Source organism: Scatophagus argus, chromosome 6 (assembly GCF_020382885.2).
Source record: "Scatophagus argus isolate fScaArg1 chromosome 6, fScaArg1.pri, whole genome shotgun sequence".
Classification (NCBI taxonomy): Eukaryota; Metazoa; Chordata; class Actinopteri; family Scatophagidae; genus Scatophagus; species Scatophagus argus.
In genome coordinates, this window is record NC_058498.1 from 12442492 (window position 1) to 12468111 (window position 25620).

The window sequence follows — 25620 nt, forward strand, 5'->3', positions numbered from 1 at the left end:
CAAGCTCACTGCTGCTAATTACTGAGAAAAGGAATGACAATTGAGCGTGCGAAGCTTCTCACGCTCGGTGAGAGACCTCCTCTCTCACTGCCGTTCTTGATGTTTTGTTTCTAGTCGTTTGCTGTTGTTGCTCACATGTACGTTAAAGTCGATATGCAGTGGCTGACGCTGCTGCATCAAGCTGTGTCCACAATGAGGGATTCGACATAACATACTGCACACATGCAGGCCACAGAAAAACATTATGCTGCTGGAGAAGCTGATAATGAAGTGAATCTATCATGATGTGGAACTTTTTTCATGAATTTATCAGTCATTTCATGGGTAATATGTTTTGTCCTGCACATTGTTGACTAATATGTTCAAGAATGATAGTGGCTACACTAAGCATTTGATATTGTATCAGAAATGCCAATGAAACTGACTCGAATGAGTTATTTTGCAGTCGTCCTGTATGAAGTAACTGTCAGGACTGATTCTGCATGTTTCACTGCATATTTACATTATTGCAATTTCAGGCAAACACGTCAAGTCCACGAGGGACTGTGGGTCCTACATGTGTTTGTAGGTTGGTTGCATGATGAGTGGGTCCCCTTTCTACAAATTTATCATCTATTATTTGCCCCGTGCTTCTCACCAGTCAGTCCACGCTCACTCCAGCAGATAAAAAAACTTTAGTTGAGTACCTTTTTCTCTGTCAGCCCATTACTAACACATGTGCAGCAACAAGCGTGTATTGTTTGGGTTAATGCATCCTGTGGGCATAACTCCACACTATCACTTTTTTTTCACAATCGACCAAAAGCAAAGTTTTATTTTTAAATACCACATATCTTCCTGATGATACATCAGATGTTTTTCTTGAAAATGGTGTTCACCTACGGCACTTTATTAACTCCTCCTGATAACACGTCCCATACGAATATTTTTCCCATCATCCGCTGCAGGTGGAGTACAGACCTCACATACTCACACTGACGTGCGTCACGCGCCTTTAAATAGAGACCGCGGCTGAGCGCGCGCATAACGGTCTGAGGATCTGCAAGGAGGCAGCGATACCAGCTTCAGCTGCTTCTTCTGACTTTGACTGAACTCTCATCTGGAAACGATGGCCAGCTCGGGTCTGCAGCTCCTCGGATTCCTCCTGTCACTGGTCGGTCTCGCAGCCACTGTTGCCGCTACGTTCATGGTTGAATGGAAGAAACAGTCACAGGGAAAGACGCACCGCATCTACGAGGGCTTGTGGATGGCCTGCAGCGGCTGGGAGAGAACAACCTGTGAATTTCACCAGTCCGTCCTGAAGCTGCCAAGTAAGTTTTTATCGCATCTGCATCTCTTCTAAAACACCAGGCACTGCTTGTTGAGATACCTTCCAGTGACAGTAAGTTGCTATAATTAACCTAAAGATCTTTGGATTGACCTCAGCTGACTTTATGGCATCAGTCTGATATTCATATAGGTTCATATAGAGGTTTAATTTCCTGATCTTTTTAGGCGTAGGGTTAGTAGTAGCATATATTTTGTAGATTATAGCTAGACAGATAAAAAACTTTATTGTCCCCTAGAGGAAATTTGTCTTGGGCATGGTGCTACAGCTTTGCTCATTCACACACTGTTCATTCATCCACAATTATTATAACACACAATGATTAAAACTTTTATTTGAGCTTTGTTTTTCATTATCATCTGTCCAGAGGTTAAGCCTACAGGGTAAACATGGGTAAACCAGAAAGAGACAACTGCAATATATTTAGTTTATAGAGAGGAGCAACATGAGTAATACAGTGTTTTCTAACATGGTGCTCATGTCCAACAGTCTGACTGTGTCATTGAGAAGTTTACTGGATGTGCCAACATTTCCACTTCTGCTCCTCCAGCTGAGGTCCAGGCTACCAGGGCCGTGATGTTGCTCAGCATCTTGCTCTCCACCCTGGCGGTGTTGGTCTCCACACTGGGAATGAAGTGCACACGCTTCATGGATGGCAGGTCGGAGAGCAAATCCACGACCGCCATGATTGGAGGAATCATGTTCATGATTGCAGGTCAGTCGCAGCAGAATCTGACAGGCTTGCACAGGCATTCAGACTGGAAAAATGTCAAACATAATATACTAACAATGTCCCCGGTCTTTATCTTTGATTGCATTTTTACTTTGACCGTTAACATTTAACAATAAAAGCCTTATTGGGGATTAAGAGCCCTTTTCAATCTCTTTGTCGTGGCCAACACGGGCTGCAGTAACAAAGAGTTGCAGGCAAACAGCAAAGGGTATACGACACAAAAAACAGAATTGAACAGAGATGCAATTACAAAATCATGAATAACATTTCTAATGTGATCATGTAAAATATTTAATCCTAAAAACAATCGAAATGGCACTTTAAACCAGCCTGACAACCCGAATCCAACAATCTGACGATCCAAAACGATACACCAACCAATTACTTAAAGAGATGAACATATCAAGATCCTCAAATGTGGCATGAACAGCTGCAAGGGGAAGCAACCAGTTTCTCAGTCTCTCCATAAACTTCATGAAGCGCTATAAAGTTAGTCAAATTTTTGCCTTTAGATTAGATTAACAGGATTTAAATGAACTCTAAATTCTCTGATGATTAACATGTGCTTTCTTTGTTCAGGTTTATTGACCATCATAATAACCTCCTGGTATGTCACGATGATTGTTCAGACATTTAATAAGTCTCATCGTCTGGAAAGGTACACACACACACACACACACACACACACAGCCATTAATATGAAAAAGGTTGATTCTGTACATGCATCTGCATTTAAATCCGTCTCTTTTCCTGTGCAGCTTTGAGTTTGGTAATGCGGTGTTTGTCAGCTGGGCTGGTGGCCTCCTCACTATGGCTGGCGGTGCTTTCCTGAGCTGTCGGAGATGTTCACGGTCGGAATCGGAGTCCATAAGTGGAAACCACCTCTTCCCCAACACCCACCAAACATCCAACTATGTCTAGAGGAGGATCACAGGGGAGGATTTGATGCAGTCAGTAAGCAACAAACTGGAGCAGATTGTTGTTTCTACTATGAGGAAATGTTCCACTGCTGGATTATTAATACCAGGTGCCATCAGTCACTGTGGCTGTTTCTGCTGCTGCTCAGCAGTTTTCTTCCATTCAGAGAAATACAACTAAGGATTCAGTTTACACACAAGGAACTCTGTCAGGTTGTTTGTATCAGAATGAAATTCTGAATTTTCTCTTCACATGTAGCAATTAAAGGTCCATTGTGTAAGATTTAGTGCCATCTAGCTGTGTGGATGTAGATTGCAACCGAGTGAATAACCTGCCCCACAGAAGGGAGGGTGAGAACAATAAACGTGAAAAAAGTGAAATAGCCTCTCTAGACCCAGTTTGTGGTTTATACTTTCTGGGCTACAGTAGAAAACTTGGCGGTGCAACATGGTGGACTCTGTGGAGGAAGGCCAAAGTCGCCCTAACCCTCCCCCACCCCTGTCCCCACTGGCCACTTAAAAACTGAACACATTACTGAAGGATATTACTGTTGCATTTTAAAACAATGCAACACTAAATTTAGTTTTTATCTGTTAATACGCCCACTACGCATATCCAGATCTCACAGGAGTGTGTTGTTCCTCCTGAACTGCCCGGCTGAAAAGTACCATGTTAATGTCAGAACGTGTGGTTTGTGAAAAATGGGTCTGACTGTGCTTTGGTCATAATCACATCATATTCACTGCTCCCATTGGAACGGAGACCTCTTGCGAGTCTCCTAGAAGAGCAGGGTGGTGGTAAAACCCATATGACTCAGATCCCCCTCTGCTCATATGAAAACCTTATTCTAAGGTAACAAAACCACAACACTTTCCAGTTTCAGGTGATTACATGATTATATTCACTTTGTGCCCTCAGATCAATCCTGCACAAAGAACCTTTAAGAACATTTGTTCTGTATTAATAGTTTACAGTAAAGATTCTGTACATTGTACTCGTGACACACAAATCACTCCCTTTGCCTCCTCAGTTTCACACTGGGGTTCATACAGGTTTTTTGTGTATGTTTTTGAATATATGACTAAAGTTTTATATTTTCTTGTGATATTTTCATGCAGTGTGGTTGTTTTCATTGTTATGTGGAAGTTGCGAAAGATGCATGTACATTTTGAAAAGAAAAATGAAATTCATTTTTACATTCTACAGTACTGAACTTATTTTTTTTGTGTGTGTGTGCAACAAAGAAAATCATTGCTGACATGTTAAAAAAATATTAAATGTTATCAATCCAATTTATGTAATCATATTGCCATGATGTAGTCATAGCATGTTTGTTTGACATGTAAACTCTGTTGTACAAATTTTTTATGATTATGTGTTAAGCTATGGTTTTGGTTCTAAATATGTGAATAAAATAAATATGTGCCAGATGTAACGCAACAGTCAAATGCTGTTGCATTACATTTGACAATAACTGATCTCATTAATATTCCAGCATTCATTTCAGTCATATCAGTGTAGTCGGTCCTCATTTGAAACATTGAAGATAGATAGATAGATATTTTATTGCTCCCGAGGGAAATTCAAAATGTTATGAATTAAGTTTTAACCACTCAGTCCATGTTTGCTTTTGGTGCAAGTGAAGGTTTTAGACAACTTATGTATAATATGATAAATCCTGATGTTTTCTCTGTAAACTTATCTTGTGAGTACCCAGCTTTCATGACCCCTTCCCACTTAAATTACTCTCGATACTGAAACTGTAAGTGTATAAATAATCTGTTGCAAGTATACTGTCTTCATTCAAATTTCAAAAGTAAAACTAAAGCAGCATTAGCATCAGAATTTCTCCAAAGTACTTGTAAAAGCACGTTACTTCATTATTTCAGAACAATATATATTAACGGCTTGTGATTATTGATTGATGTGCAAGCATCGCTTTAATGATGGGGCTAATCTTAACTTTATATACTGATACGCCACGATTTATTTATTATATTTGGCAGTAATAATCTGACCCCGAAAAGTAACTAAGTGACTTAAAGTAAAGTAATTAATTAAGCAAGTAAATAAACACTCCAGCATAAGTACTCCAGAATACTTTAAGTACAGTACTTGTTACTGTTTCAAGTGCAGAATCAAAACGGAATGACACAGGGAGTGACTTCATTTTCCGATTATGTGACAAAGAGGATTGTGTTGCCTTAAAACGGCCAACAGTGCTGCAGTAATTAGGGTTTTCCTGAAACTGAAAGAGTTTCCTTCCTCTCATATCTGTTGACGTTTTACCCTAAATACTCTGTTTACTGGCATCTGTTATTGCTGCTGCTGCCATAGTGAACTGGGTAGAGAAGAGAACTGACTGGAAGGGGAGTGTGGACACATACACTGCTGAAAAGTAACAAGTGCATTAAACCATTTTGAATAAGTAACGCCAGTTCCTAGAATCGACTAATTGACTGATACCTTTCCCATTTTGATAAGAAGAATACAAAAGAAAGAAGACAACAAACAAAAGGAAAGATAAACGTAAAGTTCAAGTAAATAATAATAAATAAATGAAAAATGTAAAACATGCTTCAGTGTTTTCTGACCTGACTAACAGAAGAGGACAACAGATCTTGGCACCAAGACCTCCACATCCCTGAGGCAGCAATAGTTTGCTCAGATCACCACAAATCATAACATACAATTGGGTTAAAGTGTGTGGGTGGAATCAACAACTGTGACTCTGATAAAATCACTCAATCTTTTAAATATCTTGCAATGCAGAAGACTTTGTTATACCTATCAGGCTTCCCGGAAAGGCTGCCATCATCTGTGTTTTCCTGAACACCAAACTGCTGAAAAAAGTGACCTTGTTTTTCAGTCAAAACAATTTGCAGGAGACCGTGTTGTCATTCTCAGCAGATGTAAATTAATGTGGCAGTCTCTCATGAGACCAACAAACTGCAGCCAAACCTTCCTGAGCTCTCAAAGAACCGCAAGTAAATGTTTCCTTTGTGTCCATTAAATCCTGTGTTTTTTCCACTGAATCAAACCTGGCTGTGAACAAATGCAGTTAACTCATATCCGTCCACATTTGATTGTGAAGAAGCATAACTTCTTTATGTGTGCTTTGCACAAAAATACTTTCATCCTTTTAGTGCATTGCTATTAAAGCAGATACAAAAACAGTTTTTACAAATATGAACATTAAACATCGTCTTTTGTGATTCCACACATTCTCTTACTCGTTTCAAAATGGTGCACAACACAAACTAGATTTTGGTAAAAGCTCAGCCAACTATTCAGGATGCCCATAAAGTTTAAGTGGTTTCCCTGCAAGTCTGTGTGTATAATTTCATCTGCATGTAAAAATACTGTACTTACTGCCCTCTAGTGGCTCATTTTAAGTGTAGCAGCTTCTATATTTTCTTCTATATTTTCTATATTAAATCACAACTGAAAAAAGATTTTGTTTGACATGATGACTAAGACAGTCACCCAAACATATTTCTGTTGGGAAAATAACTATTTGTCCTCAAACTATAAACTTTCCAATAAAAAAAATAAAGATTAAACACCTGGGATTTTGTTCACAAAGTCAACAGAAGCTCAAGTACACAGTTTAAAGTGTATATACATGTAGTGTGGTTTATCTATTCATTTATTTCAGTCCTTATTTATGTCCTGAATTTTACAACAGTAAAGCGATGAAGCTTGTTATAAATGGACACGCCACCAGAGGGCGACAGTCTCCTTTTAGTGGATCGTATCTGTCCTGACAGGCTGCTCACTCTGAACCTCTCAGACCTTCTGGAGGACAAAACAGCACGTATTTGCACATGTAGGCCGACATAGCTCATCACAGTTAATTGTTGTATTAATAAGAAATGGCTTGTTTAATCAAACTACCACATTTAAATTTAGCCCTAATCTGTTGCTGCCAGTTCTGCAAAGTAAAATCTTTTTTGTGTGTTTGGTGTCAATGTTTTAACAAAGTTCCTTTTGTAGTCGCTAGAAGATACAGAAGAGTCTTTGCAGATGAAAATTTGTCAACAACTTTTAAAGAAAAGCACATCTCGAGGAGGGAAACCACAGTCGTGGAGTCAACACTGGGGCATTGCTATTCTGAAGTCTATAAAAACTCTCACATTACATTCTGGTTTTCCACTTTCTCGATGTGTTTGAAAAGTACTCAAACAGAGGGGCGTTAATTTGACAGTGATTGCACAGACCCACAGCAGCCGAGCAATGACTTCTGCTGGGGTAACAGCTTTGAGCATATTTGAATCCAGGAGGGGATGTGTCCCCCACAACCCCCCCATCAGGACCCCCCGTGGGCCTTGGCTCGGCCGCTCCAGGAGCCTGTAAGGAGCTCGAGCTGTGATTGTTCTCTGCCCATTCATTTCTCGGAGGGGAGGAGTTAGCGGAGCAAGAGAGGGGGTCATAACAAAATGTGTGTCCCCGACTAAAAGCAACACTATTTCCGCCCTTGTCCTTTGCCGTCCTGAGTATCCTATCTTTGCGAGGAGCTTTTAAATGGACTCTAAAACGAGGCTGAGCTGATAGTGGTTGTGACTGACAGTCCGCTCTCCGTCTGTCGCTCCTCACTGTCTGAACCGAGGCTGAGGATGGATACGAACTTTTCGCCGGCTGCGATCTTGTCAGCAGTCCTGCTAACCGTCGTGTGGTCAACCTCTACAGCTTTTCTGAAGCCCTACGACCTCTTATATGACAACGCGGTGCAGGCGTTTTACAACGGAGACTATAATAATGTGGTGCGCTACATGGAGGGAGCGCTCAGCAGCTACAAAGAAGTCCGGCGCACCAGAGTCCGGTGCCGGCTGAGGTGCCAGGACCAGCATCCGTTTGATGAGACCTTCTCGGACCTGCGCTTCTTCGACGTGGTCCTCCGGAGAGCAGCGTGTATGAACAGATGCTGCGAGGAGAAACTTGGCTCGCAGTCCGTGCATAAAGTCAGCGAGGATGTAGTGCAGGACTTCAACAGGAGGATCCCCTACAACTATCTTCAGCTTGCTTATCAGAAGGTAGGAGGGGGAGGGGGCATCTGCATGTGAATCACTGCCAGCAGTTACCTGCTGCAGGGTGCATGAGCCGCTGCTCAGCAAGGTGATGCAGGGCGGCGACAGGGGGGCTGCACAGCACACAGGCAGGCCGGACAGGACAGAAAACAGCTGAGTCTGGGGACTACACTGCCACTTGAGAAGGATTTGTACATACAAAGCTGCACTCATGTGCAATATACATGCGTATGGTATATGGGACTTAGGGGCTGTCTTTGTCGCCTCTGAAAATTAGATTCATTGGAGAAGTGCAGTGTTTTTTCAAGCCCTGATACTGATAATTAAGTCTTTTTAAAAACTGATATATCTGCCAATAGTTGCTTTTTGTAGTAATATATTTGAAGGATACTTGCAGGGGATATTGGCTATAATTCAGCTATGTTTTTTTTTTTAGCAGGATGTTGAAGTTGAACAGCAAATTCTGTTCTCAAACTCTGGAGTAAGAGTTAAACATGTTGAGCTTTTAACTGGACATTTTCTGTAAATAGCTCATAAAAACAAATACCGAGCAAAAAATATATTATAATGTGTGTAATATAAACCTAAATGTACAACAAACATTAAAATATTATATTCAGGATAAACATGAATGTACTAAACTAATCTACCACACGCACCAGATCTGTGTAAAGCTAAAGCTGCATATGGAGCAGTGAAGTCACATGATGTAACACACACCACATGCTGTGTCTCTGTCCCTCACACACATACTGTTTTATCAGCAGGTAGATAAAGGCACACCAGCTCCATCACAGCACGTCGACTCCACAGATGTGTGTGCACTTGCTTCAGTCCTATGTTTACAACCGAGCTTTGTTTTTTTGTTTTGTTTTTGTTTTTTTTTATGGCTCCTCTGCTCACTGTGTTATTTTTGAACCAGTGTTTGTGGGTTTTTCTGCTTTGGCAACTCCAACTTTTTCTTTCCCTTTTCCTGCTTCATCACAGTGGTGGCAACTCGCATGCTACAGGACGCTGTGTAGCCCAAACATGCAGTCACATAACAATCCTAAACTGCCACTGTTCCTCAGTCTCTACACATTAGAAATCTTAGTTCTGTGGTCTACATTCATACAATTGTCCAGATCAACATTTCCCAAGAGGTCCATCTTTTGGCTGCGATGATGTTGAGCCCTGCTGGGCGTGGGAACAAAGTGAGACACATCAGACAGGAGAGCAGGGGACAAGACTGTGTGAGACTGTGAGTCAGCTGTATTTGTCCCCAAATACAGCAAATAAGTTTGACTGTGTTGTCTTCTAAGAATTTTTGCTCATATGTTTTGTAAGTGGAGCAGGACACGATGTGGAAAAACGTGTATTTTATCCAACACTCTTTATATGGAAAGAGCAGGGAAGCTGAATGTGTCTCTTCAGTATGCTGCAGTTTTTTTGTTTGCATGTTTTATGTGGAAGAAAAACTGAAAGTGGAACATTACAAATGTCTCTGACTGACTGTTCCAAACTGGACTTCCGACAGATGGAAAGAATTGAACATGAGCGTCACAAACACTTTAAACACGCATGCATGGGCTAAGATGTGACTGCAACAGTGACACATTGATTCTTGAAGGGAAATCCTGTATCTGTCCCTCAACATCATGGTCAAGGTGAACTTCAGGACACTTCAGGGGGCGGGTACTTCATGTGTAGCTATTGTACATGTTGGCATTTACAAAGAATTACCTCAGGCTGTGTTTGGTTCTTGTTCGACTTTTTTATCTTCATGTGAGTGAAATTTCGACCCAGTTGGAGCTCATTTGGGAAGCTGGCGCTATTTCCTCACGTGAACCTGAGACCCAGCCGACTTCCACTGCGGCTGACTGCGGACCAGCTCTAAAATGCCAGGGTGATGACACACAGCTTCCACCGCTCAGAAGTGGTGGGAAGTTAATCGGTCCCGTCACTGTCTGTGGGCAAATGGTTTCTCCCTTTTTCTCTGAATCAGCAGAGGAAGACCAAGAACTGATGTGATCCTCTCATAAAAACACACACTCCTGTCTAGACTGAGCATAGACACGGCCTCATACGCAGATCTGTGCCCAGCTGTATAAACATTACTAATCTTCTGTGAAAAGAATTATGATTTATTTAACATCTGCCCAGAGCAAAAACAGGAACAAAGCAGAAAACTGAAGCTCTCGTGAATGTTCTAGCAGGTCTTTATTTCCCTGTGATGCTCCGTGTCTCATAGCGTGTTGACGTCTTTATGAACTGACTACATGGCAGCACATCAAGGCTGAGAGCTCTCATGTTGATCTTACTCTACAGGTAAGGAGAGGCAGAGCCGGGGCGATCCTATTGGCCAGGCTGATCAGAGCACATCACAGCAGTCAGTGTGTATATATGCACATTAGTGTCTGAATCTTCTGCGGGCACCCTCACATGTGTGACTGTATGGGGGTGCTCCGTGGTGTTTGTGAAAATAAATAACATTCCTGCAGTATTTAACATTCCAGCGTCACACACCCACCTCCTGACAGCTTCTGGCATAATGCTGCCATTGGGCCTGTCAAAAGAGGCGCCACAGTCACCAACTGTACTCCTCACTCAGGCCATATGTCCTTAGCTCGCCCATCGTTTAGCCTGGCAAATATTTTATTTTCCTGTTGTGGGCTGTTTGCTTTTCTAAAAAAAGAGAGAGACACGCTACCTTCTGCAGGTATTAAAGGGAGACTTCTGTAGCTGCCACTGGGCTGCACCCCAATGGCCTCCTGTGATCCCTGCCGCTGGCCACAGCTTTCGCTATACGTTTGTGATCAAAGGGCCTGAACTGCCCTCAAGGGGCCAGAAGAAGTTGTTTCTCCAGCCGCTGTGTCCTTAATCTGATCATTCACTCAGCGCTGCTATTATTGTATTTTATTTTTATTTTATATTTGTCAGTGTTTATTTTAACTATGATACACAGAGTAAAAAAATATCATAAAACAAATATGCAGGATGAAAAATACTGGATAAGTTGGAAGCTGTGGTTTTTTATTCTCATTTTACTTGTGTGAACTTGCAAATAAGTAGTAGCTGATTTGCATTTCCCCTATTTTTTCCTATTTTAGGTACATGTCGACATAAAATCCAAGTGTTTAAACTGTCTTATCCCTGAAAATCAGTTTATCATTGTGAGCCTAAGGAAGACAATGCATAGACATACGATCTTCAGTCCCACGACTCACTCATGAGCCGCTCGCTGCAGACTCGTGCTGTGCAGACGCACATTCTTCAAACCCACATAACTTTGTAGTGGAGATACTGAAGTTTCCAAAGATAAAAAATATGTACGTATACATTTTCCTTGTTTATGAAAAGTGTGTGAAGTGATGAAGAAAGCATCTGAAGTATTTACATTTGATTAAACAATGTGGCTACATATGGCCACAACATGGAGTCCTGGGTTTGAATGTTTTACTCAATGTAAACACTAGTGTAGTACAGTTGTGTATAGTTCAAATGAAGAGCTGGAACAGCATGAGAAGGATACAATCTGAAAATCACAAGGTGAGGCTTGCAAACACTGTGTCATCTCTTCTGATCCATCACCCTGTTTGCCAAAATCAAATTCTTGCTGAGGGTATGACAAATATTCTTCACAGATAATTATCCATTATTAATCCCTGTGGAGAAATGCAGTGCCCAGGGACAAACAGACACACCCTCCTGTCATCTAGTTTGTGTATTTTCTCTCATCTCACACGACATTACGTCTCATATAACCAGACCATAATGGGGTTTGTTTGACAGCTCGCTTTGCAAGGCTGCCAACAAATATATCCTTTTAGATAATGATTCTCCGTCTCCCAGGGGAGCTTGGGATGGCAGGTTTTGTAATTTAGGGGGTTGGTGATGCTTCGTAGTGACCCTGTTTACTTGCTCTTCCTGTGTGCCCAGGTTAACCCCAGTTCAAAGGCCATTTGGAGCGACTGATTTTGAGATTTACAAACTCCAAAATGTAAGCTGACTATGATTTCACACACACACAGGGCACTCCTTCAAACTGCAGTGACATAGTAGAGGAGGAGGAGGAGGACGCAGCTTTCTCATGAGCTGATTAAGTTCATTTGTCTTGGGAACTGGGGACACATAACTCAGTAACCATCTCATTGTCATTTTGTTTGGAGAATTGCCCAGCATGATGTCTAAAGTGACAGGAGGTCTGAACAGTCTCTGAAGCCTGCTGATGTGAGGCTCCTCTGGAATTTTCTCTTTAAAGTCCGACGCATTCGGGATTCCACTGTGAACACAATGGTTTGATTAAAACACAGCAGGCAGCTCGTGGCTCAGGGACAGTCCTTCTTAGATGAAATCCGCAGCCTTGGTTGTGACTAGAGTTGAGCGTGTGTGTGTGTATGAGGGTCCGGTAATGATCGTGCATTCCTTCTCTGATTTGTTTCATCTTCGCTTTTCCGCTTATTGAGAGACATTGACAGAATTGGGCTGCACCATGGGGGGAAATGTCTTTCCAGCTCCCACATCAGCTTGAACCTCAGTGAGGAATGTTGAACATAGCCAACATTTGAGGGAAAAATCAGCATGATTTTGTACTGACAAAGCTAGATTTGAATGACAGATGATATTATTGTCATCTGCAGGGGATCGAAAGGTTTAGACAGAGTAGGAGTGAGCTCTGTCTTTGCGTTGGTGAAAGCAAGAAGTAACACTGCCATTTGCTCAGAAGCAAGCAGGTTGTGCTCAGCCAAGTGAGATTTATGTGTCTGATGTTTCCGTGGGGTCGTTCTGCGGTTATCCGTTTTGCAAAGGGACCGGGAGCCTGAGAGAGGGGAGAGAAGTAGCCCAGTAGTAGTAGTAGATGACAATAGAAACTGACTCTCCAGCTTGCAAAATACTCTGATTCTGTGTGCGTTCGCCTGCAGGAAATGAAGACCATGACTCACTGAAAAGCTCAGTTAAGAGTCTGTGGTACATAAAGTTGCTCAGCGAGACGGAGCGTGGCGTGACAAGAAAATCGTCACTTGGCGTGTCACAGCCTTAAATCATATTGATAAATGAAGTAAACAGATGCCTCACTGGATACTGTCTTTTAATAAATGTGAATGATCACCTTCACCCTCTCCTTTGCACACACCTGGAGTGCCACTGTGCTACTCTCCTGGCTTCCCTCGCCTGGCCTGCTTTGCCCAGACAGCCAGACGCTGTGGCACTTAGCTGTGCCAGAGGTCTTCTGCATGACTGGATTTAAGCGGAAAATGGGCCACAGGAATGCGGGGGCAAGCTGTGGCGTAACTCACCAATATTGTGCTTTTCTTGATAAACAATTAAATGGCTGCGAGGGGGGGGAGTCAAGAGGCTGCTAAACAATCACTGAAATGGCTGAAAAGTCAGCAGTGTATTGTGGGCTGGGATGAGACAAGGCAGGTTGTGGAGGGGACTCAAACTTGGCTCTGAGGTGACTCTGCAATGGCATCTGTTAATGTGTGGCTGAGGCCAAACCAGACACAAGACCGGCCAGAGGGAGGATCATCAATCAGGAACGTTTTTCATTCAAGGCCTAAGTGTTCACTCTTGATTAATTGAGCCATTTTTCACAGTGACTGCGTTCTGACCAGCGTGTGTTCTCAATTTATGGAAGATCACAATACCCCTTGTCTCAAAAGGAAAGATCTGGACCAGGATTCACTGTTCAGATCCAACCAGCTGGACAGCAGCATTTAGATACTTGTGTGGATGTGGATTTCTGTATTTCAGTAACTGAAAGGTTGGCAGCAACGACAGCTGTTGCTACCAATGACTTATTGTGTATCTATGTGTACAAAGTGTGGTTGTGTGTTTATTGTTTTTTGTGTTTGGTGATTATCAGTGGCCAAAGACTCCTGGGTGTCTGCATGAAGAAATCAGGCCTGGGATGGAAAAAACAGAGTTTGCCAGGGATCTGTTCAGCTTCACTGTAGATCTGGACTACGTGTTGGCAGAGAAAGTTGCGTGTCATGTTAACTTCTACGCGGCAAACAGAATCCCTTTTTTTGTTATCGCGTCATCAAGTCGTATCTTTATTTCACTGTAAAGTCTGACACCCACAAACAGAGTAGAAATGAGCTTGCATGAATTGTTACACCTTTCAGAGAAATATACCTAAGTTGACTGTGGACTGTTGTCAGGATGTACTGCCGATGCTTAAGAGAAAAAAAAACATACATTGTGCTCTGATGTTTACTTATTCACACTCTCATGGGTGTGTGGCAGTATACATAGCTGTTAAAACAGGGTAGATGGAAAGGACTGGTGTACACTGACTTGTGTTGTTGTTGTTGTTATTGTTATTTAAAACAAAATGTTTATTCACCCAAAGCCAACAGCCAGTTCAGGATCTTAATGTGCTGTAGCTAAACATATTTGGCTTTGACCGAGGTGCTGGCAGATTTAAGCCAACCTTTTAGTCCACACAAAGACTGAAATGTTCCTCAGGTTTTCTGAGGTGTCCTATATCCACCTCACAACTTGTTCTGCACAACTGTCAGCAATAAATTGTCCTAATGTCTCAAGTTGCCTCTGTCCCCGGCAGATCATTTCTCATTTCTATGCTTCAGGGGGGAAAACACAAAAAGAAAAGAAGAAGAGAGGGGAACAGGAAGTCAAATCTGTTGTGGAAAACTCTGGAAAATGTTTTAGTTTTCTAAGTTAGTAGCTTCATTTCAAGTTTAAGTGTAGAAGGTCAGTATATCATATATGGAACTGAGAGCTCGGACTGGTCACATTGATGTGATATGTGGCTGCTGTGCTATGGTCACATTAGCAGGGAGCCTATTCAGAGCCACGTCAGAGTCACATGACTCCTGTGTCCTTTTTTTTTTTTTAACCAGCACACAGTTGCCATAGCATGGCATCGTGTGATCATCATTTCCACTGCACCCTCACAAGAGGACATTCTGACACGTCGCAGCAGGATGTTCAGATATTCAAGATTCAATACTCAAAGATTCAAAGTGTTTATTGTCATATGCACAGTAAAGAAGCAGGTTTCCCTTTACGATGATCTTACTTTGCTGTCCACACTGAATGCCGTTAAAAGTTAAGGAATACTGAAAGAATGGAATAATTTAACAAAATATTCAATTTGAGAGGAAAAGTAAACATAAAATATAAACTATGATTAAGTAAGGTAAATTAACTCATGCATTATCATGAGCCTAGACTGCAATTACTCTAATTTAGAATATACTGCAGAAGGTATTACAACATATTTAGAAGGGAATACATGACAGCCGTAATGCTTAGTAGAATAAACGATAAGTTGATTGTCAGAACATCTTTAAATGGTTAAAGTCATTTTCAGGCTTTAAATGCCAGACATTCCCTGGTTATAGCTTCTTAACTATGATTTATTGTAGGTTATCTATGCCAGTAAATCAGATATGTCCGAGGCTGTTTTGGGCTGCTGATTTGGCAAAATGAGCTGTTTGAAGACATCGTCCTTGCTTTAGGAAGCTGTGGAGGGAATTCATTACAGTCCTGACAATTTATGGCCCAAACAATGAATCAGACATGACAGACTGAATAACAAGAAAATAATCAGCAGACTTATTGATAACATGGATAACCACTGCTCACAGCGCCAGACTTATGTCACGTTAAACTGTGTAAACTTCACATTTTGTGTTTTGTAGATGAAAATTGTCCTTTTAGCTGAATCTGGCACATTTGCATCATATTGATGCTAATTAATGTGTGTTGTCTTTGAGAAATAAAAGGATAAAGTCAAACCTACTACATATTCTTTAGACAGCACAAGATTATCAATCAAATTGAAAAATTGTAATCATAGATCCTGTGCCAAATCCTCCAGTATCCTCCTCAGAAGTGTGAATCATTCATATTTTCAGGGGGGTTTGTTTGCCTTTTTGACCCCACAGCTGTTTCCTGTAAAATTCCATTAGCAGTGTTGATTGTTTATCCAGGCCCAGTCTGCTGTCGTCAGCCTGCGGGACGATGGTCCCATGGTGCCTTCGTAGTAAACGTGTGCATTTGTGGCACTTTTTATGTGTGTACTCTGTGTGTGTGAAGCTAAACCATGTGGTTTGATATCAGAATGTGTCTTACATCGAAAGGTCTGCCAGGTCAGCTCTGAGATGTTCTTCAGCCATGTCCTGCCTGTCTTGTGCTGCAAACACTCCAGTGCAGATGTCTTTATTTCACACCATGAAAAGACAACATTACAGCTCTCTGAATGCATCAAACTCTGCACATCACAAAGTATGACAGCTCGCCCCCCATCCTCCCTCCAACTGCCAAAGAATAATTCATCTTAGCAGTGCGTAACCCCAGGATATCCAATTATTATCCCCTGCTGTTCTGTGACCTGCTTATCTTTGTCGCTAGAGCTCAGCATCTTCTCGCATCGAGAGGTTGTTCCCTGCAGGGAAACAGGTAGTATTACATCCATTTAGGGGACAGGAGAAAGTAATTTTCACAATCCCATGTTGACCTGACCCCATGGTAGACACTGACCTTGCAGCGTCTCCACATCTGGTTCAGATCTCTGTGAATTGCAGCTAATAACAGTGCTAAACAGCATTAGACACAAGGAGTCAGGTCTTTATCCAAGCAGTGTGTCAGGAATGTGAGAGAGTGAAGTGATTAAATGGGATGTAAAACAGAGAGATTGTATGTGTTGATGTTGCCTCATATGCATCCTGAGCCAAATGTCCTAAAAGAACCTTTGCTGTAAATGTAGGACTTTTCCCTGAGCAGCAGGAGTATATCATCTACAAAAAGTTTCCATCCTCCTCCTGCAGCACGTTTTAAAGATTAGTTGAACTGATTAATAGGGCAAAAAGTGAGACAGGAGGAGTTTTTCAGAACTGAAAATCCCTGACGGTTCTCTGGCTTGGAAAATAAATCATTTAAAAACAAATTACTTCTGTTAAGTTCGTACCCATCTGCTCAAAGCAGAGCTGCAGCAAATTTCTACCATGACAAATCAGTGATTCTGTTTAATATAGTAACTGATTGCTGTGCCAACTTAAACCCGCCATAACTTGCTAACACAGCTGGCTGTGGTAACACAACACTGTCGGCACCTCTCATATGTGAACTTGGAATACTGTTGCCTGTGTGCACATACAGCATTTATAGTGTGATGTTAGCCAACGATTGGCCAATAAGATGTCTTTAAAATTTCAGAAAGATCAGAAAGCATCATAGGAACAAATGCTAAGTAATGTACAGTACATGTACGGTTAAACTCACATTATTTTTGTTAGATTATTAGTTTGTGCTGTGTATCCTGCCCAGATTTTCAACGGTTACTGACAGCACAGTTTCAAGAATGCTATGGGTGTTTTAAAATGTTTGTCAGAGTACATTGCCGAACGAAAACAAGCCTGCAGCAACAGCCCTGATAGGCATCAACCACAACTACACGATACACAAGCAAATCAGGGCTTCATGGCTTCTCTGTAGTAAAAAATATTTAAACCAGCATGTTAAAGTAAAAAACACACCTTAAGACGTTCTGGTTGATGTGAAATAATTTACTCATAAAGGTTCACCTTGAACTCTGTAAGGTCTGATTAAATCCCTGATGCCTGCCGTCAGCTAACACCTCATGTCCAAATTGCAGTTTATTTTACAGCTGCTTTTAACGGTTGGCTCGGTGTTTATGTTCAGCTCTGTTTGCCAATTCGGTAATGAATGATTAAAGTGAAAATTTGGAAGTTTAGTTTGTGAAAAGCGTCGAGAGCAGTGTGATGTCATCCAGTGGGAGAGCCCCCACAAAGAATGTAAACTCTTTGGCTTGAGTTGCGATTTTGAGAGAAAACAACCTCAGCGCTGCCACTTCAAGACGATGTATTACTCTATGACCACATGTGCTCAATAAAGACGGGAAAAGCATCAGTCTTTCTGGTTGTCTACATGCAGAAGTAATTATTTCACTTGTGGAGACAGAGGAATACAGGAAAATAAACACTTCCCCCCGCTGTTATCATAAACATTAAGACATGACCAAGGCCAGAGATCCGTGCACTTCTGGACAAAGGAGACTTGCAGAAAGTTCACAGACTGTTTGGTATTATGCAAAGTGTATCAAATGTCATCCTGAATATGTCTGCTTTGTATAATGGTGTGGCACAGTCACAAACATTTATTGTTTTCTACTTGATGCTCTTTTGTTGTTCCATGTCTGGTTCACATTTGCTAACACTTTTGAGTGCTGTTGTCATAAATATGGTAGATATTAGTAAGAAAAGGGTGGGAAATGTACTTCATAGTGTAGACTGTGCAAAATATAAAGAAAAAGGAACAGAATTTCTTGTTTTACTCAATCCCTATTTTCAGCTTTTGTGTCTAGTGACCATTTGTATATATATAAGTTTTTGTAATTTTGTGTCATGTTGAGTTGAGTCTTGTGTCGAGCTTAAGGTAGCACATGATGATTATAGAAAGCTGTCTCCCAGCCCTACAATAACTGAGGGTGAGGAAAACCAAGCTGTGGGAACACACTACAAATATGTGGCGGCTCTTAAGGAAAAGTATTTTGATTTTAATATAGATGCCATTTAAACAAGGGCAGCTGTGTCTTTTCTTTTGGAGGAAAACCAGCATTTTTGTCTGCTGTGACAGCTCTGGTTCATTAGAATTTAATAGAAATAGGATTACCCTCTTTTATTGTTGTCTAGTATGGGAAGATTTTCCACTGGCCAGCAAAATAGACTTGACAGGCCTCTTAATTTTAGCAGCAAAATACTTGGGGTGCTTCAGCTGAAGCTCCAAGCATTTACAGAATGCCAGTCCTTTGGCCATCATAGACTCTCCTGACCTGCACAAAGAGTCTGAACTCCTGCCATCAGGACTTTGCAGTGGAGTGCATGCTAGGGGGACAAAAGGACTGCAGGATGCTTTTGTATGCATGGCCAAGTAATGCTCAACATGGCAGAGCTTACTGCACATTAAATGCTGCCCTCTTTTCCTCCCTCTGCTCTGTGAAACTTCCACTTGTTTGGGCATTTGCTTTTTTCCTCGCTTTTGATCTTCTTTGCTAATTTTGGATTTTTCCTGCTTACAGTTTTGTGTACTTGTGCTTGTTTAACTGTTGACATACTGCTTGAAATGATATTAAACCTGGCAGTTCATTCCTTTGTGGGGTAAATAGGACCGACCTGATCAGACATGACTTTCACTTAGTTTTAGAGTTGAATCTGCGTTAATATTTCCTTAGTTTGTCAAATTCAGCATTATAGAACCACATTGTCAGTTCATGTGAGGTGACGTTTGTATTTTGAAGTAGGTGTAGCAGTACTGTGATGCCAAGTGAATCATCTTAACACTGGCTAAATTGATGCCAAAACACAGAGTTAAGAAACTTGCTCTGTTTGACAGACAGAAAAACTGTTATCTTTCAATAATAATATTTACAACTCTGCATTCAGAACTGATGATGAACTTTTAATTATCTATACTGGCAGAGGATTCATAACAAAATGCTACTGGCAACATCCATCAGAGCATTATTGTGTAAAATGGTTGCACTGTTGCGCAATAGTGTTGTTAAGTGTTGCAGCAGACAGCAATGTGGTGCTGAGGGAGTTTGTGCTCTTTGACAACAATGCGTCTGTTTTGCACAGGCAGATTCACGTCTGTGGCGCATCTCTGTCAGAACATGTGTAAAGTAAATCTAACAGTCACTCTGTGTAAGACGTCCTGCTGTCTCTTGACTCGTGGATGGGCCCTCATGGCTCTGAAATTTAACCAGACAATGAAACGGCTACCTCTCTTCAGTATACTGTACTTTTCAGATCGCTGATACTCATTTAGCTCAAGCCGGCTTCCCCAGAGGAGTATACAGTTTTCCGTGGAAGGTTTACAGAGCTGACGTATTAGGACTCAGATACTTCCTTTCATGTTGCTTTACCAGCAAACCCCAAGCTCTTGTAAAGAAAGGCCCAAATGTTTGCTTCTAATGGTCTAAATCAGGCTGTGCCTGGTCGTTAAAGTGGTTTTGGTTAATTATAGGTAAGGTCTAAGAATATCTCACATGTTTATGGCATATTTTTGCCAGAGTGTGATGTTTTGAGTCTTGGCACAGCTGAAATAAATCATAAACTGTGTACTGTAATTAAGTAAATTCCTCACTTTTACTGCAACACACACAAACAGACCCACACTGAATTAAAATGCTGAATGTCATCTGGGCAAAAGTGTTGAGAAACATGTCTGCCATTCTTTTGTTACTGCTTCGTCACAGGAAAGAAGCTACTTATTAATTTAAAAAAAAAGCAACATAGGAGCTCACCTTGTGGGCTGGTTTCTAAGCAACAGCAGGGATACAAACAGAACCAATGAGAGACTTGCCGCTCTGTGGTTTGGTGGTCAATCGCATCTCTTCATCAAAGAGGAATTTTTACATGGTTTTGGCCGAAAGCTGAATCTTGGAGACTGTGTCATTCTAAGGAAATGAGTGATTAATTTCCCAAGAGAGTCTGTAATATGGACTCAGATTGGGAGTGAAGGAATATGACTTTCTGTACAGTACAGTCACTGTAGTACTGTACTGAAAATTGCTTCATGACATCATGTAGTTGTTGGACAGTAAACAACTATTCTTTGTTATACACAGTTTGAGGGGGAGAGTCTTGCTACGGCTTATTAGAATTCCATAGTGTAGTGTCTCTGAAGTCTCATTGGTTTTACTACTGGCAGTGTGTTGCATTATCTTGACAGCTTTTAATATACATGAAGCCACAGCTGGCACTAGTTTGGTCTGCTGTTATGAAAAACAGACACCAGGACATCTTCATGGAGGGATCCTGGGCTTTTTTTTTTTTTTTTGTAAAGAGCGTGTTTTAATTAACTTTTTCACTAAAGATGCTGTACATTTGAAGCAGGTTTTCCCTCTGCCTGCTCACTTTGTGTGGGCCTGTGCTCATAGTGGCTCCATCGCAGCCAACAATAACACAGCCCTTTATGTGCTCTTACTTGCCGGCTGCAGTGCGGTTTTCAGCAACGTGTAGGCATGTCGTACTTACAGTGAGGCTTCCGTGTTCCATGAAGCTGCTCTGCATCTACTGTACAGCCCCATTGTGGTTTATGACCGAGGCCGATGGTGAGGTTTTAGTGCGCCGTCAGCTTGCGAGAGGCCTCAGCTCAGGCTGCGTGTGCGGTGCGAGAGGCATAGCTTTGCCTCAGACATCGTATCACTGCCAGGACAGCATGAGCTCATGTCAGCTGGAGGTGCTACAGTAGACTTTAAATGTGGAATGGATGATGCTTGTCATGCAGGCATGGTCATTTGATCAGAAATCCATGGCTCTTTTCAGGAAGCCAAATATGGAAACAATTTTATCATTACAGGACTTGAACTGGGTCACATCAACAAGATTTGTATAACATTATATGACGTGTAATATAATGCTTAACTTGGGATATAAAAGGGAACAATAGTAGAAGTGTTCAACCTTTTTGGCAGCACCTGCAGCTGTTCTGTAACCACATGAATAGACACGCATCAAAATCCAAACTGCTGATGGCTTGACCGCGTTGAACATCTGACATGACCACACTCTTACAATACAGCAAAGGCTTGTTCTCCTGAAACTACCAGACTGTAAGTACAAGTTGAGTCTGTTTCATTCTGCTTTTATTTTTCACATAAAACATAATGTTAGCCGTGATAGCTGACATTAGCTAACGTTAGAACTTATTTCAGTGGAGCGCTGCTTGTCCAGCATAACTTTAATCAACTTAAACCTACATGGACCTTATGTGAAAAACAACAGCAGAGAAAAACAGACTCAACATACTCGCTGTTTGGGAGTTTCAGGTGAAATTGTAGAGGCTGTATGTGAGGTGTGCTCGTGACATATTCATATTCTATGTCTTCTGGTGTTGTGTAATGGGTGACACTCGACGATCTGACAGAGCCTGAATATGAGGTATTAGTAGTGGAATGGAAAACACTTCTGTGCATATTGGTACAGATCTGCTATTGTCTCCTTGGTTAAAGTGGTCTGCCAGTGAACCCCTCTGCTGTGTGTTTTCACTCATGGTGGCCCTGTCTTTAAATCACTCTGGCCTTTGCTTCAAGCTGTCATCTGCACTCAGGCAAACAGGCACGCGTCAAGATCCCCATATCAAGAGAACAGTGGCCTTCATGGCTTTCTGGTTCTGTGCCTCATTCCTTTATGTAAGAATAGTTAGAAGTGTTCTTTCTTTCCATGACTTACCTATGGTCTTTGGAAATGCCTGGTTTGTTTTTGTCAGTCCCACCGCTTAGAACTGCCATGGCTTAGTGTAGAAATTTACATTCAAAACAACACTTCATCCTCACTTACCGTGCGGGTCTTGGACAGACTGCAGTAGGTATTATTAACTGTCTTACAAGCAGCTTATTCCAACACTTGTGGCATGCAAATGCCAGTACATATCCTCTGTGGGTTGTTCAGAGAAAGTTTAGGCACATCTCTTGCTTTGTAATTTACTGTTTTGGGAATTACCCCTGTTTCGTAAGCGTGTTATTATGACATTTTCAGTTGCCGACATGTTCATTCAGTAGTCTATGTGCCTCCTCGAATTATTAGAACCATCCAGTGAGTCGCTTTTTCCAGTGACGTGATGGTGAAGAATGTTCAGGTTTATGATCATGATTATTTAATTTTCTGCCTGTTTCCAGCTATTACTCTTCCCCACAGTGCCACAGGTAATTTAGATCCCAGCTGTTCCTGGCATCGCAGCCCTATAACAAAACCTGAAACAAAAGAGCTGTCATTGGAATATTGTGTCTGTGGATGGAGTTCTGCAAGCTAATGAAGCTAGTGGAAACAGGAGTCATATGGTCGGATGCTGTGTCACTCATCCACTCGGGGTGAACGGAGGCAGGAAGACAGTACGACGGAAGATATGGCTTGTTTCATTCTCAAGGGCTCAGTATGAGCCAGCTGTGAACAGGGAGGAAATGAGGTCAGTTCCCACTTAGGGAGTCACATTTTTGGAACCGCCCCCACACGTATTCATCACCAGTAATAATCATTCTTTGCTTCAGCTCATTTCATCATCTGCCCATATAAAAATACATTTTTAAACTTCTTGAGCAGGAATCCCACCTCATTCAAGTCCTGATGGCAGCGGCAGTGGTGGTGGTCAAGCGCTCCAGAAAGCTTTTATTTTGGGAGGTCTTTGGAGTTTTTCCCTGGTTGTGGGGGATTTCCTCTGCTCCCCTGGGGATATCCTGTTATCTGAGCTGTGACTCAGTGGAAAGAGCTCCTTCCAGTGACTAGACTTTTTCTTTTCTCTAAATGACCACATTTGATTGATGCAGGCATTTTTCTAATCCAAAACCCCACACTAAATATCTTGGTTCCGTTTTGCAGCATTGCACTTGTATTTAATCAGGTTAGGAAATATCACCATTAAGTTATTCATTTGAGATTCTTCAATGGAAATGAAATATGGATCAGTCATTCTCTCCTATAACTTTAGCAGCTGTGTGTGGGATGACTCGGGTCTGGACAAAAGGAAAAGCTTTTTCGAGGGGAAATTAATATACCAGCTCTAAGATGTCTTTTTGAGGATGGAAAAATTGAAACCAATCTCTACAGTTCAAGAGGTTCAGAGGACTGGAAGTTCATCATAGTTCATTTGTTCAGAGCAAATACTCTTCACGGACATATCAAGGAAATTAAAGGAATTAAAGTCAGATGTAATCTTAAGGATTAGACACTAAACAGCTGAACAAGTCTTTTTACAACACTACAACTAATGTCTCCTGCTCAATGGGCAGTAGTGAAAGAATACGTAGGCAAGTTTACTTGTTTACACAGAGAACCATTTTCTGTATATCAGTAGGATGACATCAATCCCTCCAAAACTTTATCTCTCTATAATTAGGACACCTGACTTCCTTCTTTGTTCCTGTCATAAGTTCTACTACCACTAAAAAATATGTCCTTTGGGGACACTTGGTGAAATGACTGATGCTGTCATTTGATCCACACTGAAATATCTTGAAAATTCATGGAATAATTGAGATAAAAACATTCTTGCTCCCCAGAGGATGACTACTAATGAAATTGGTATTTTTTTTTTTTTATCTTGTGACATCAACAAGCTAAAATAACCTCTTGTTCAAACCCTCAGTGTGCAGCTGTATACTTCCAAAATTAATTCTTTGCAAATGAAATCCTGTCAGCCTTGGCTGTACTTTGAGATAACCACATACTGTAGGCTGGGCTGTTCATTAGCTGGTTAGATACTAACAAGCTCATACTGTGCTTACAATGTTTAAACTTTGATTTGCTGCCAAAAGTCTTGTGTCAAAACTGTTAGCTGCTCAGCTTGATCGTACCCAGTATATCTATGTGGATTTCTGTTTCGTCAGGAAGAAACGGTAAATACTCCCATTGTTGTCTTAATGAATCTTGTTTGCTAGTTGTGAATTAGAGACGCTAAACCAAAATCGTCCCTGGGATTGACCTTTGTGAGGAGTTAATCCCTGTTTGCTCTCAGCATATACCCCATCCCGATAAATTAGACACAGTCTCCAAAGACTTGTTAACATGACTACATCCCGTAAACTAGAATATATCTTTATTCACTCGGGTGTAAATTCGGCTCATCAAACACAAAAAAAGACGACATATAAATTAGACCCAAGGGCCTCTTGGTAAACAGCTGGGCGGAGTGAACTTTGCCCTCTCTGGCCCACACGGGTTAACATGTCAGTTAATCAGTCCATCCCTCCCTAGAAAGGTTGTTATTAACACTATCTCTGCAGAGTCACACCCAAAATGTGCTTTCATGCAGTAGTGAACGATGCTGTGAAACATAAAGTTCAGAAATTCTTGCTTCCAGTACAAGCTGAAAGAAAAAAACATGCGTTTGAGTTAAGCAGAGCAGAGCACAAACATTTTGATGCCAACATCAATGTTACGGCTGGTTGCACCTTGTTTGCCATCTTCTTATCCAAAGACTCCAGTTTAATGACTAAACTTGTGTTTCTGTGCCTTCTGACTCATAGTTTGAATCTCGTTCAAGTTTAGTATCAGATATTTTCCTCTCTTCATTTCCTCCTTCACTTTAAGGTTTGGACCGGGATGTTGGGATCAGCATGTGTGTGTGAGGACTCTGAGTTTTGAATTTAGAAATTAATCCGTATCAGACTCCTAGAGACACATATTTATTCTTCAGCCTGAATTTGCGGAAATCACGAAGACTGACTTCAGGGCAATCATTTTTGAAATATTATGTCAGCATGCAGTTCATCCACAGTTGTTATCACCTCGGCCTGAAAGGACAACTGATTTTTTGGGGACTCTGGACCCCAATTTTAGTTTCTGAAAGTCTTTGTAACCAATATTTAACATAAAGTTATCTACATTAATACCGTTCTTGTGGATGTATTGATGAATTAATTTCCATGTGGATTTCAATGTGTGGCACATGTAGCTCCTTTAATCTGTTTAATGTCTTTATAGACCATTTGAGATATTCATCTGTTTTATGTTTTCCTAATCAGATCACCTGTGTTTTTAAACGTTATATAGATTATTTCATGATCTGTTTTCAGGACAGAGGTGTTTGTGAAACAAAGTCAGATGTTAAGGTGGTTCTGTTGACCGCAGTCTGCTGGCTGCTACCAG

At 41.3% G+C, this 25620-nt stretch overlaps 2 protein-coding genes across 2 annotated transcripts in view; both read left to right on the forward strand.

Annotated features, from left to right (window-relative positions):
• Positions 1–1003: 1003 nt before the first annotated feature.
• LOC124061203 (claudin-7) lies at positions 1004–4810 on the forward strand. The gene is made up of 4 exons (XM_046392840.1): positions 1004–1310; positions 1878–2042; positions 2640–2718; positions 2819–4810. The coding sequence occupies exons 1-4, from the start codon at positions 1109–1111 to the stop codon at positions 2979–2981; spliced, it is 609 nt and encodes a 202-aa protein (XP_046248796.1). The 5' UTR covers positions 1004–1108; the 3' UTR covers positions 2982–4810.
• Positions 4811–7245: 2435 nt separating this feature from the next.
• Positions 7246–25620, forward strand: part of p3h2 (prolyl 3-hydroxylase 2) — a 53544-nt gene continuing 35169 nt past the window's right edge. The window contains exon 1 of the mRNA XM_046391498.1: positions 7246–8011. Within this exon, the coding sequence (XP_046247454.1) occupies positions 7595–8011 (417 nt within the window). The 5' untranslated portion in view covers positions 7246–7594. The remainder of the gene's footprint in view (positions 8012–25620) is intronic.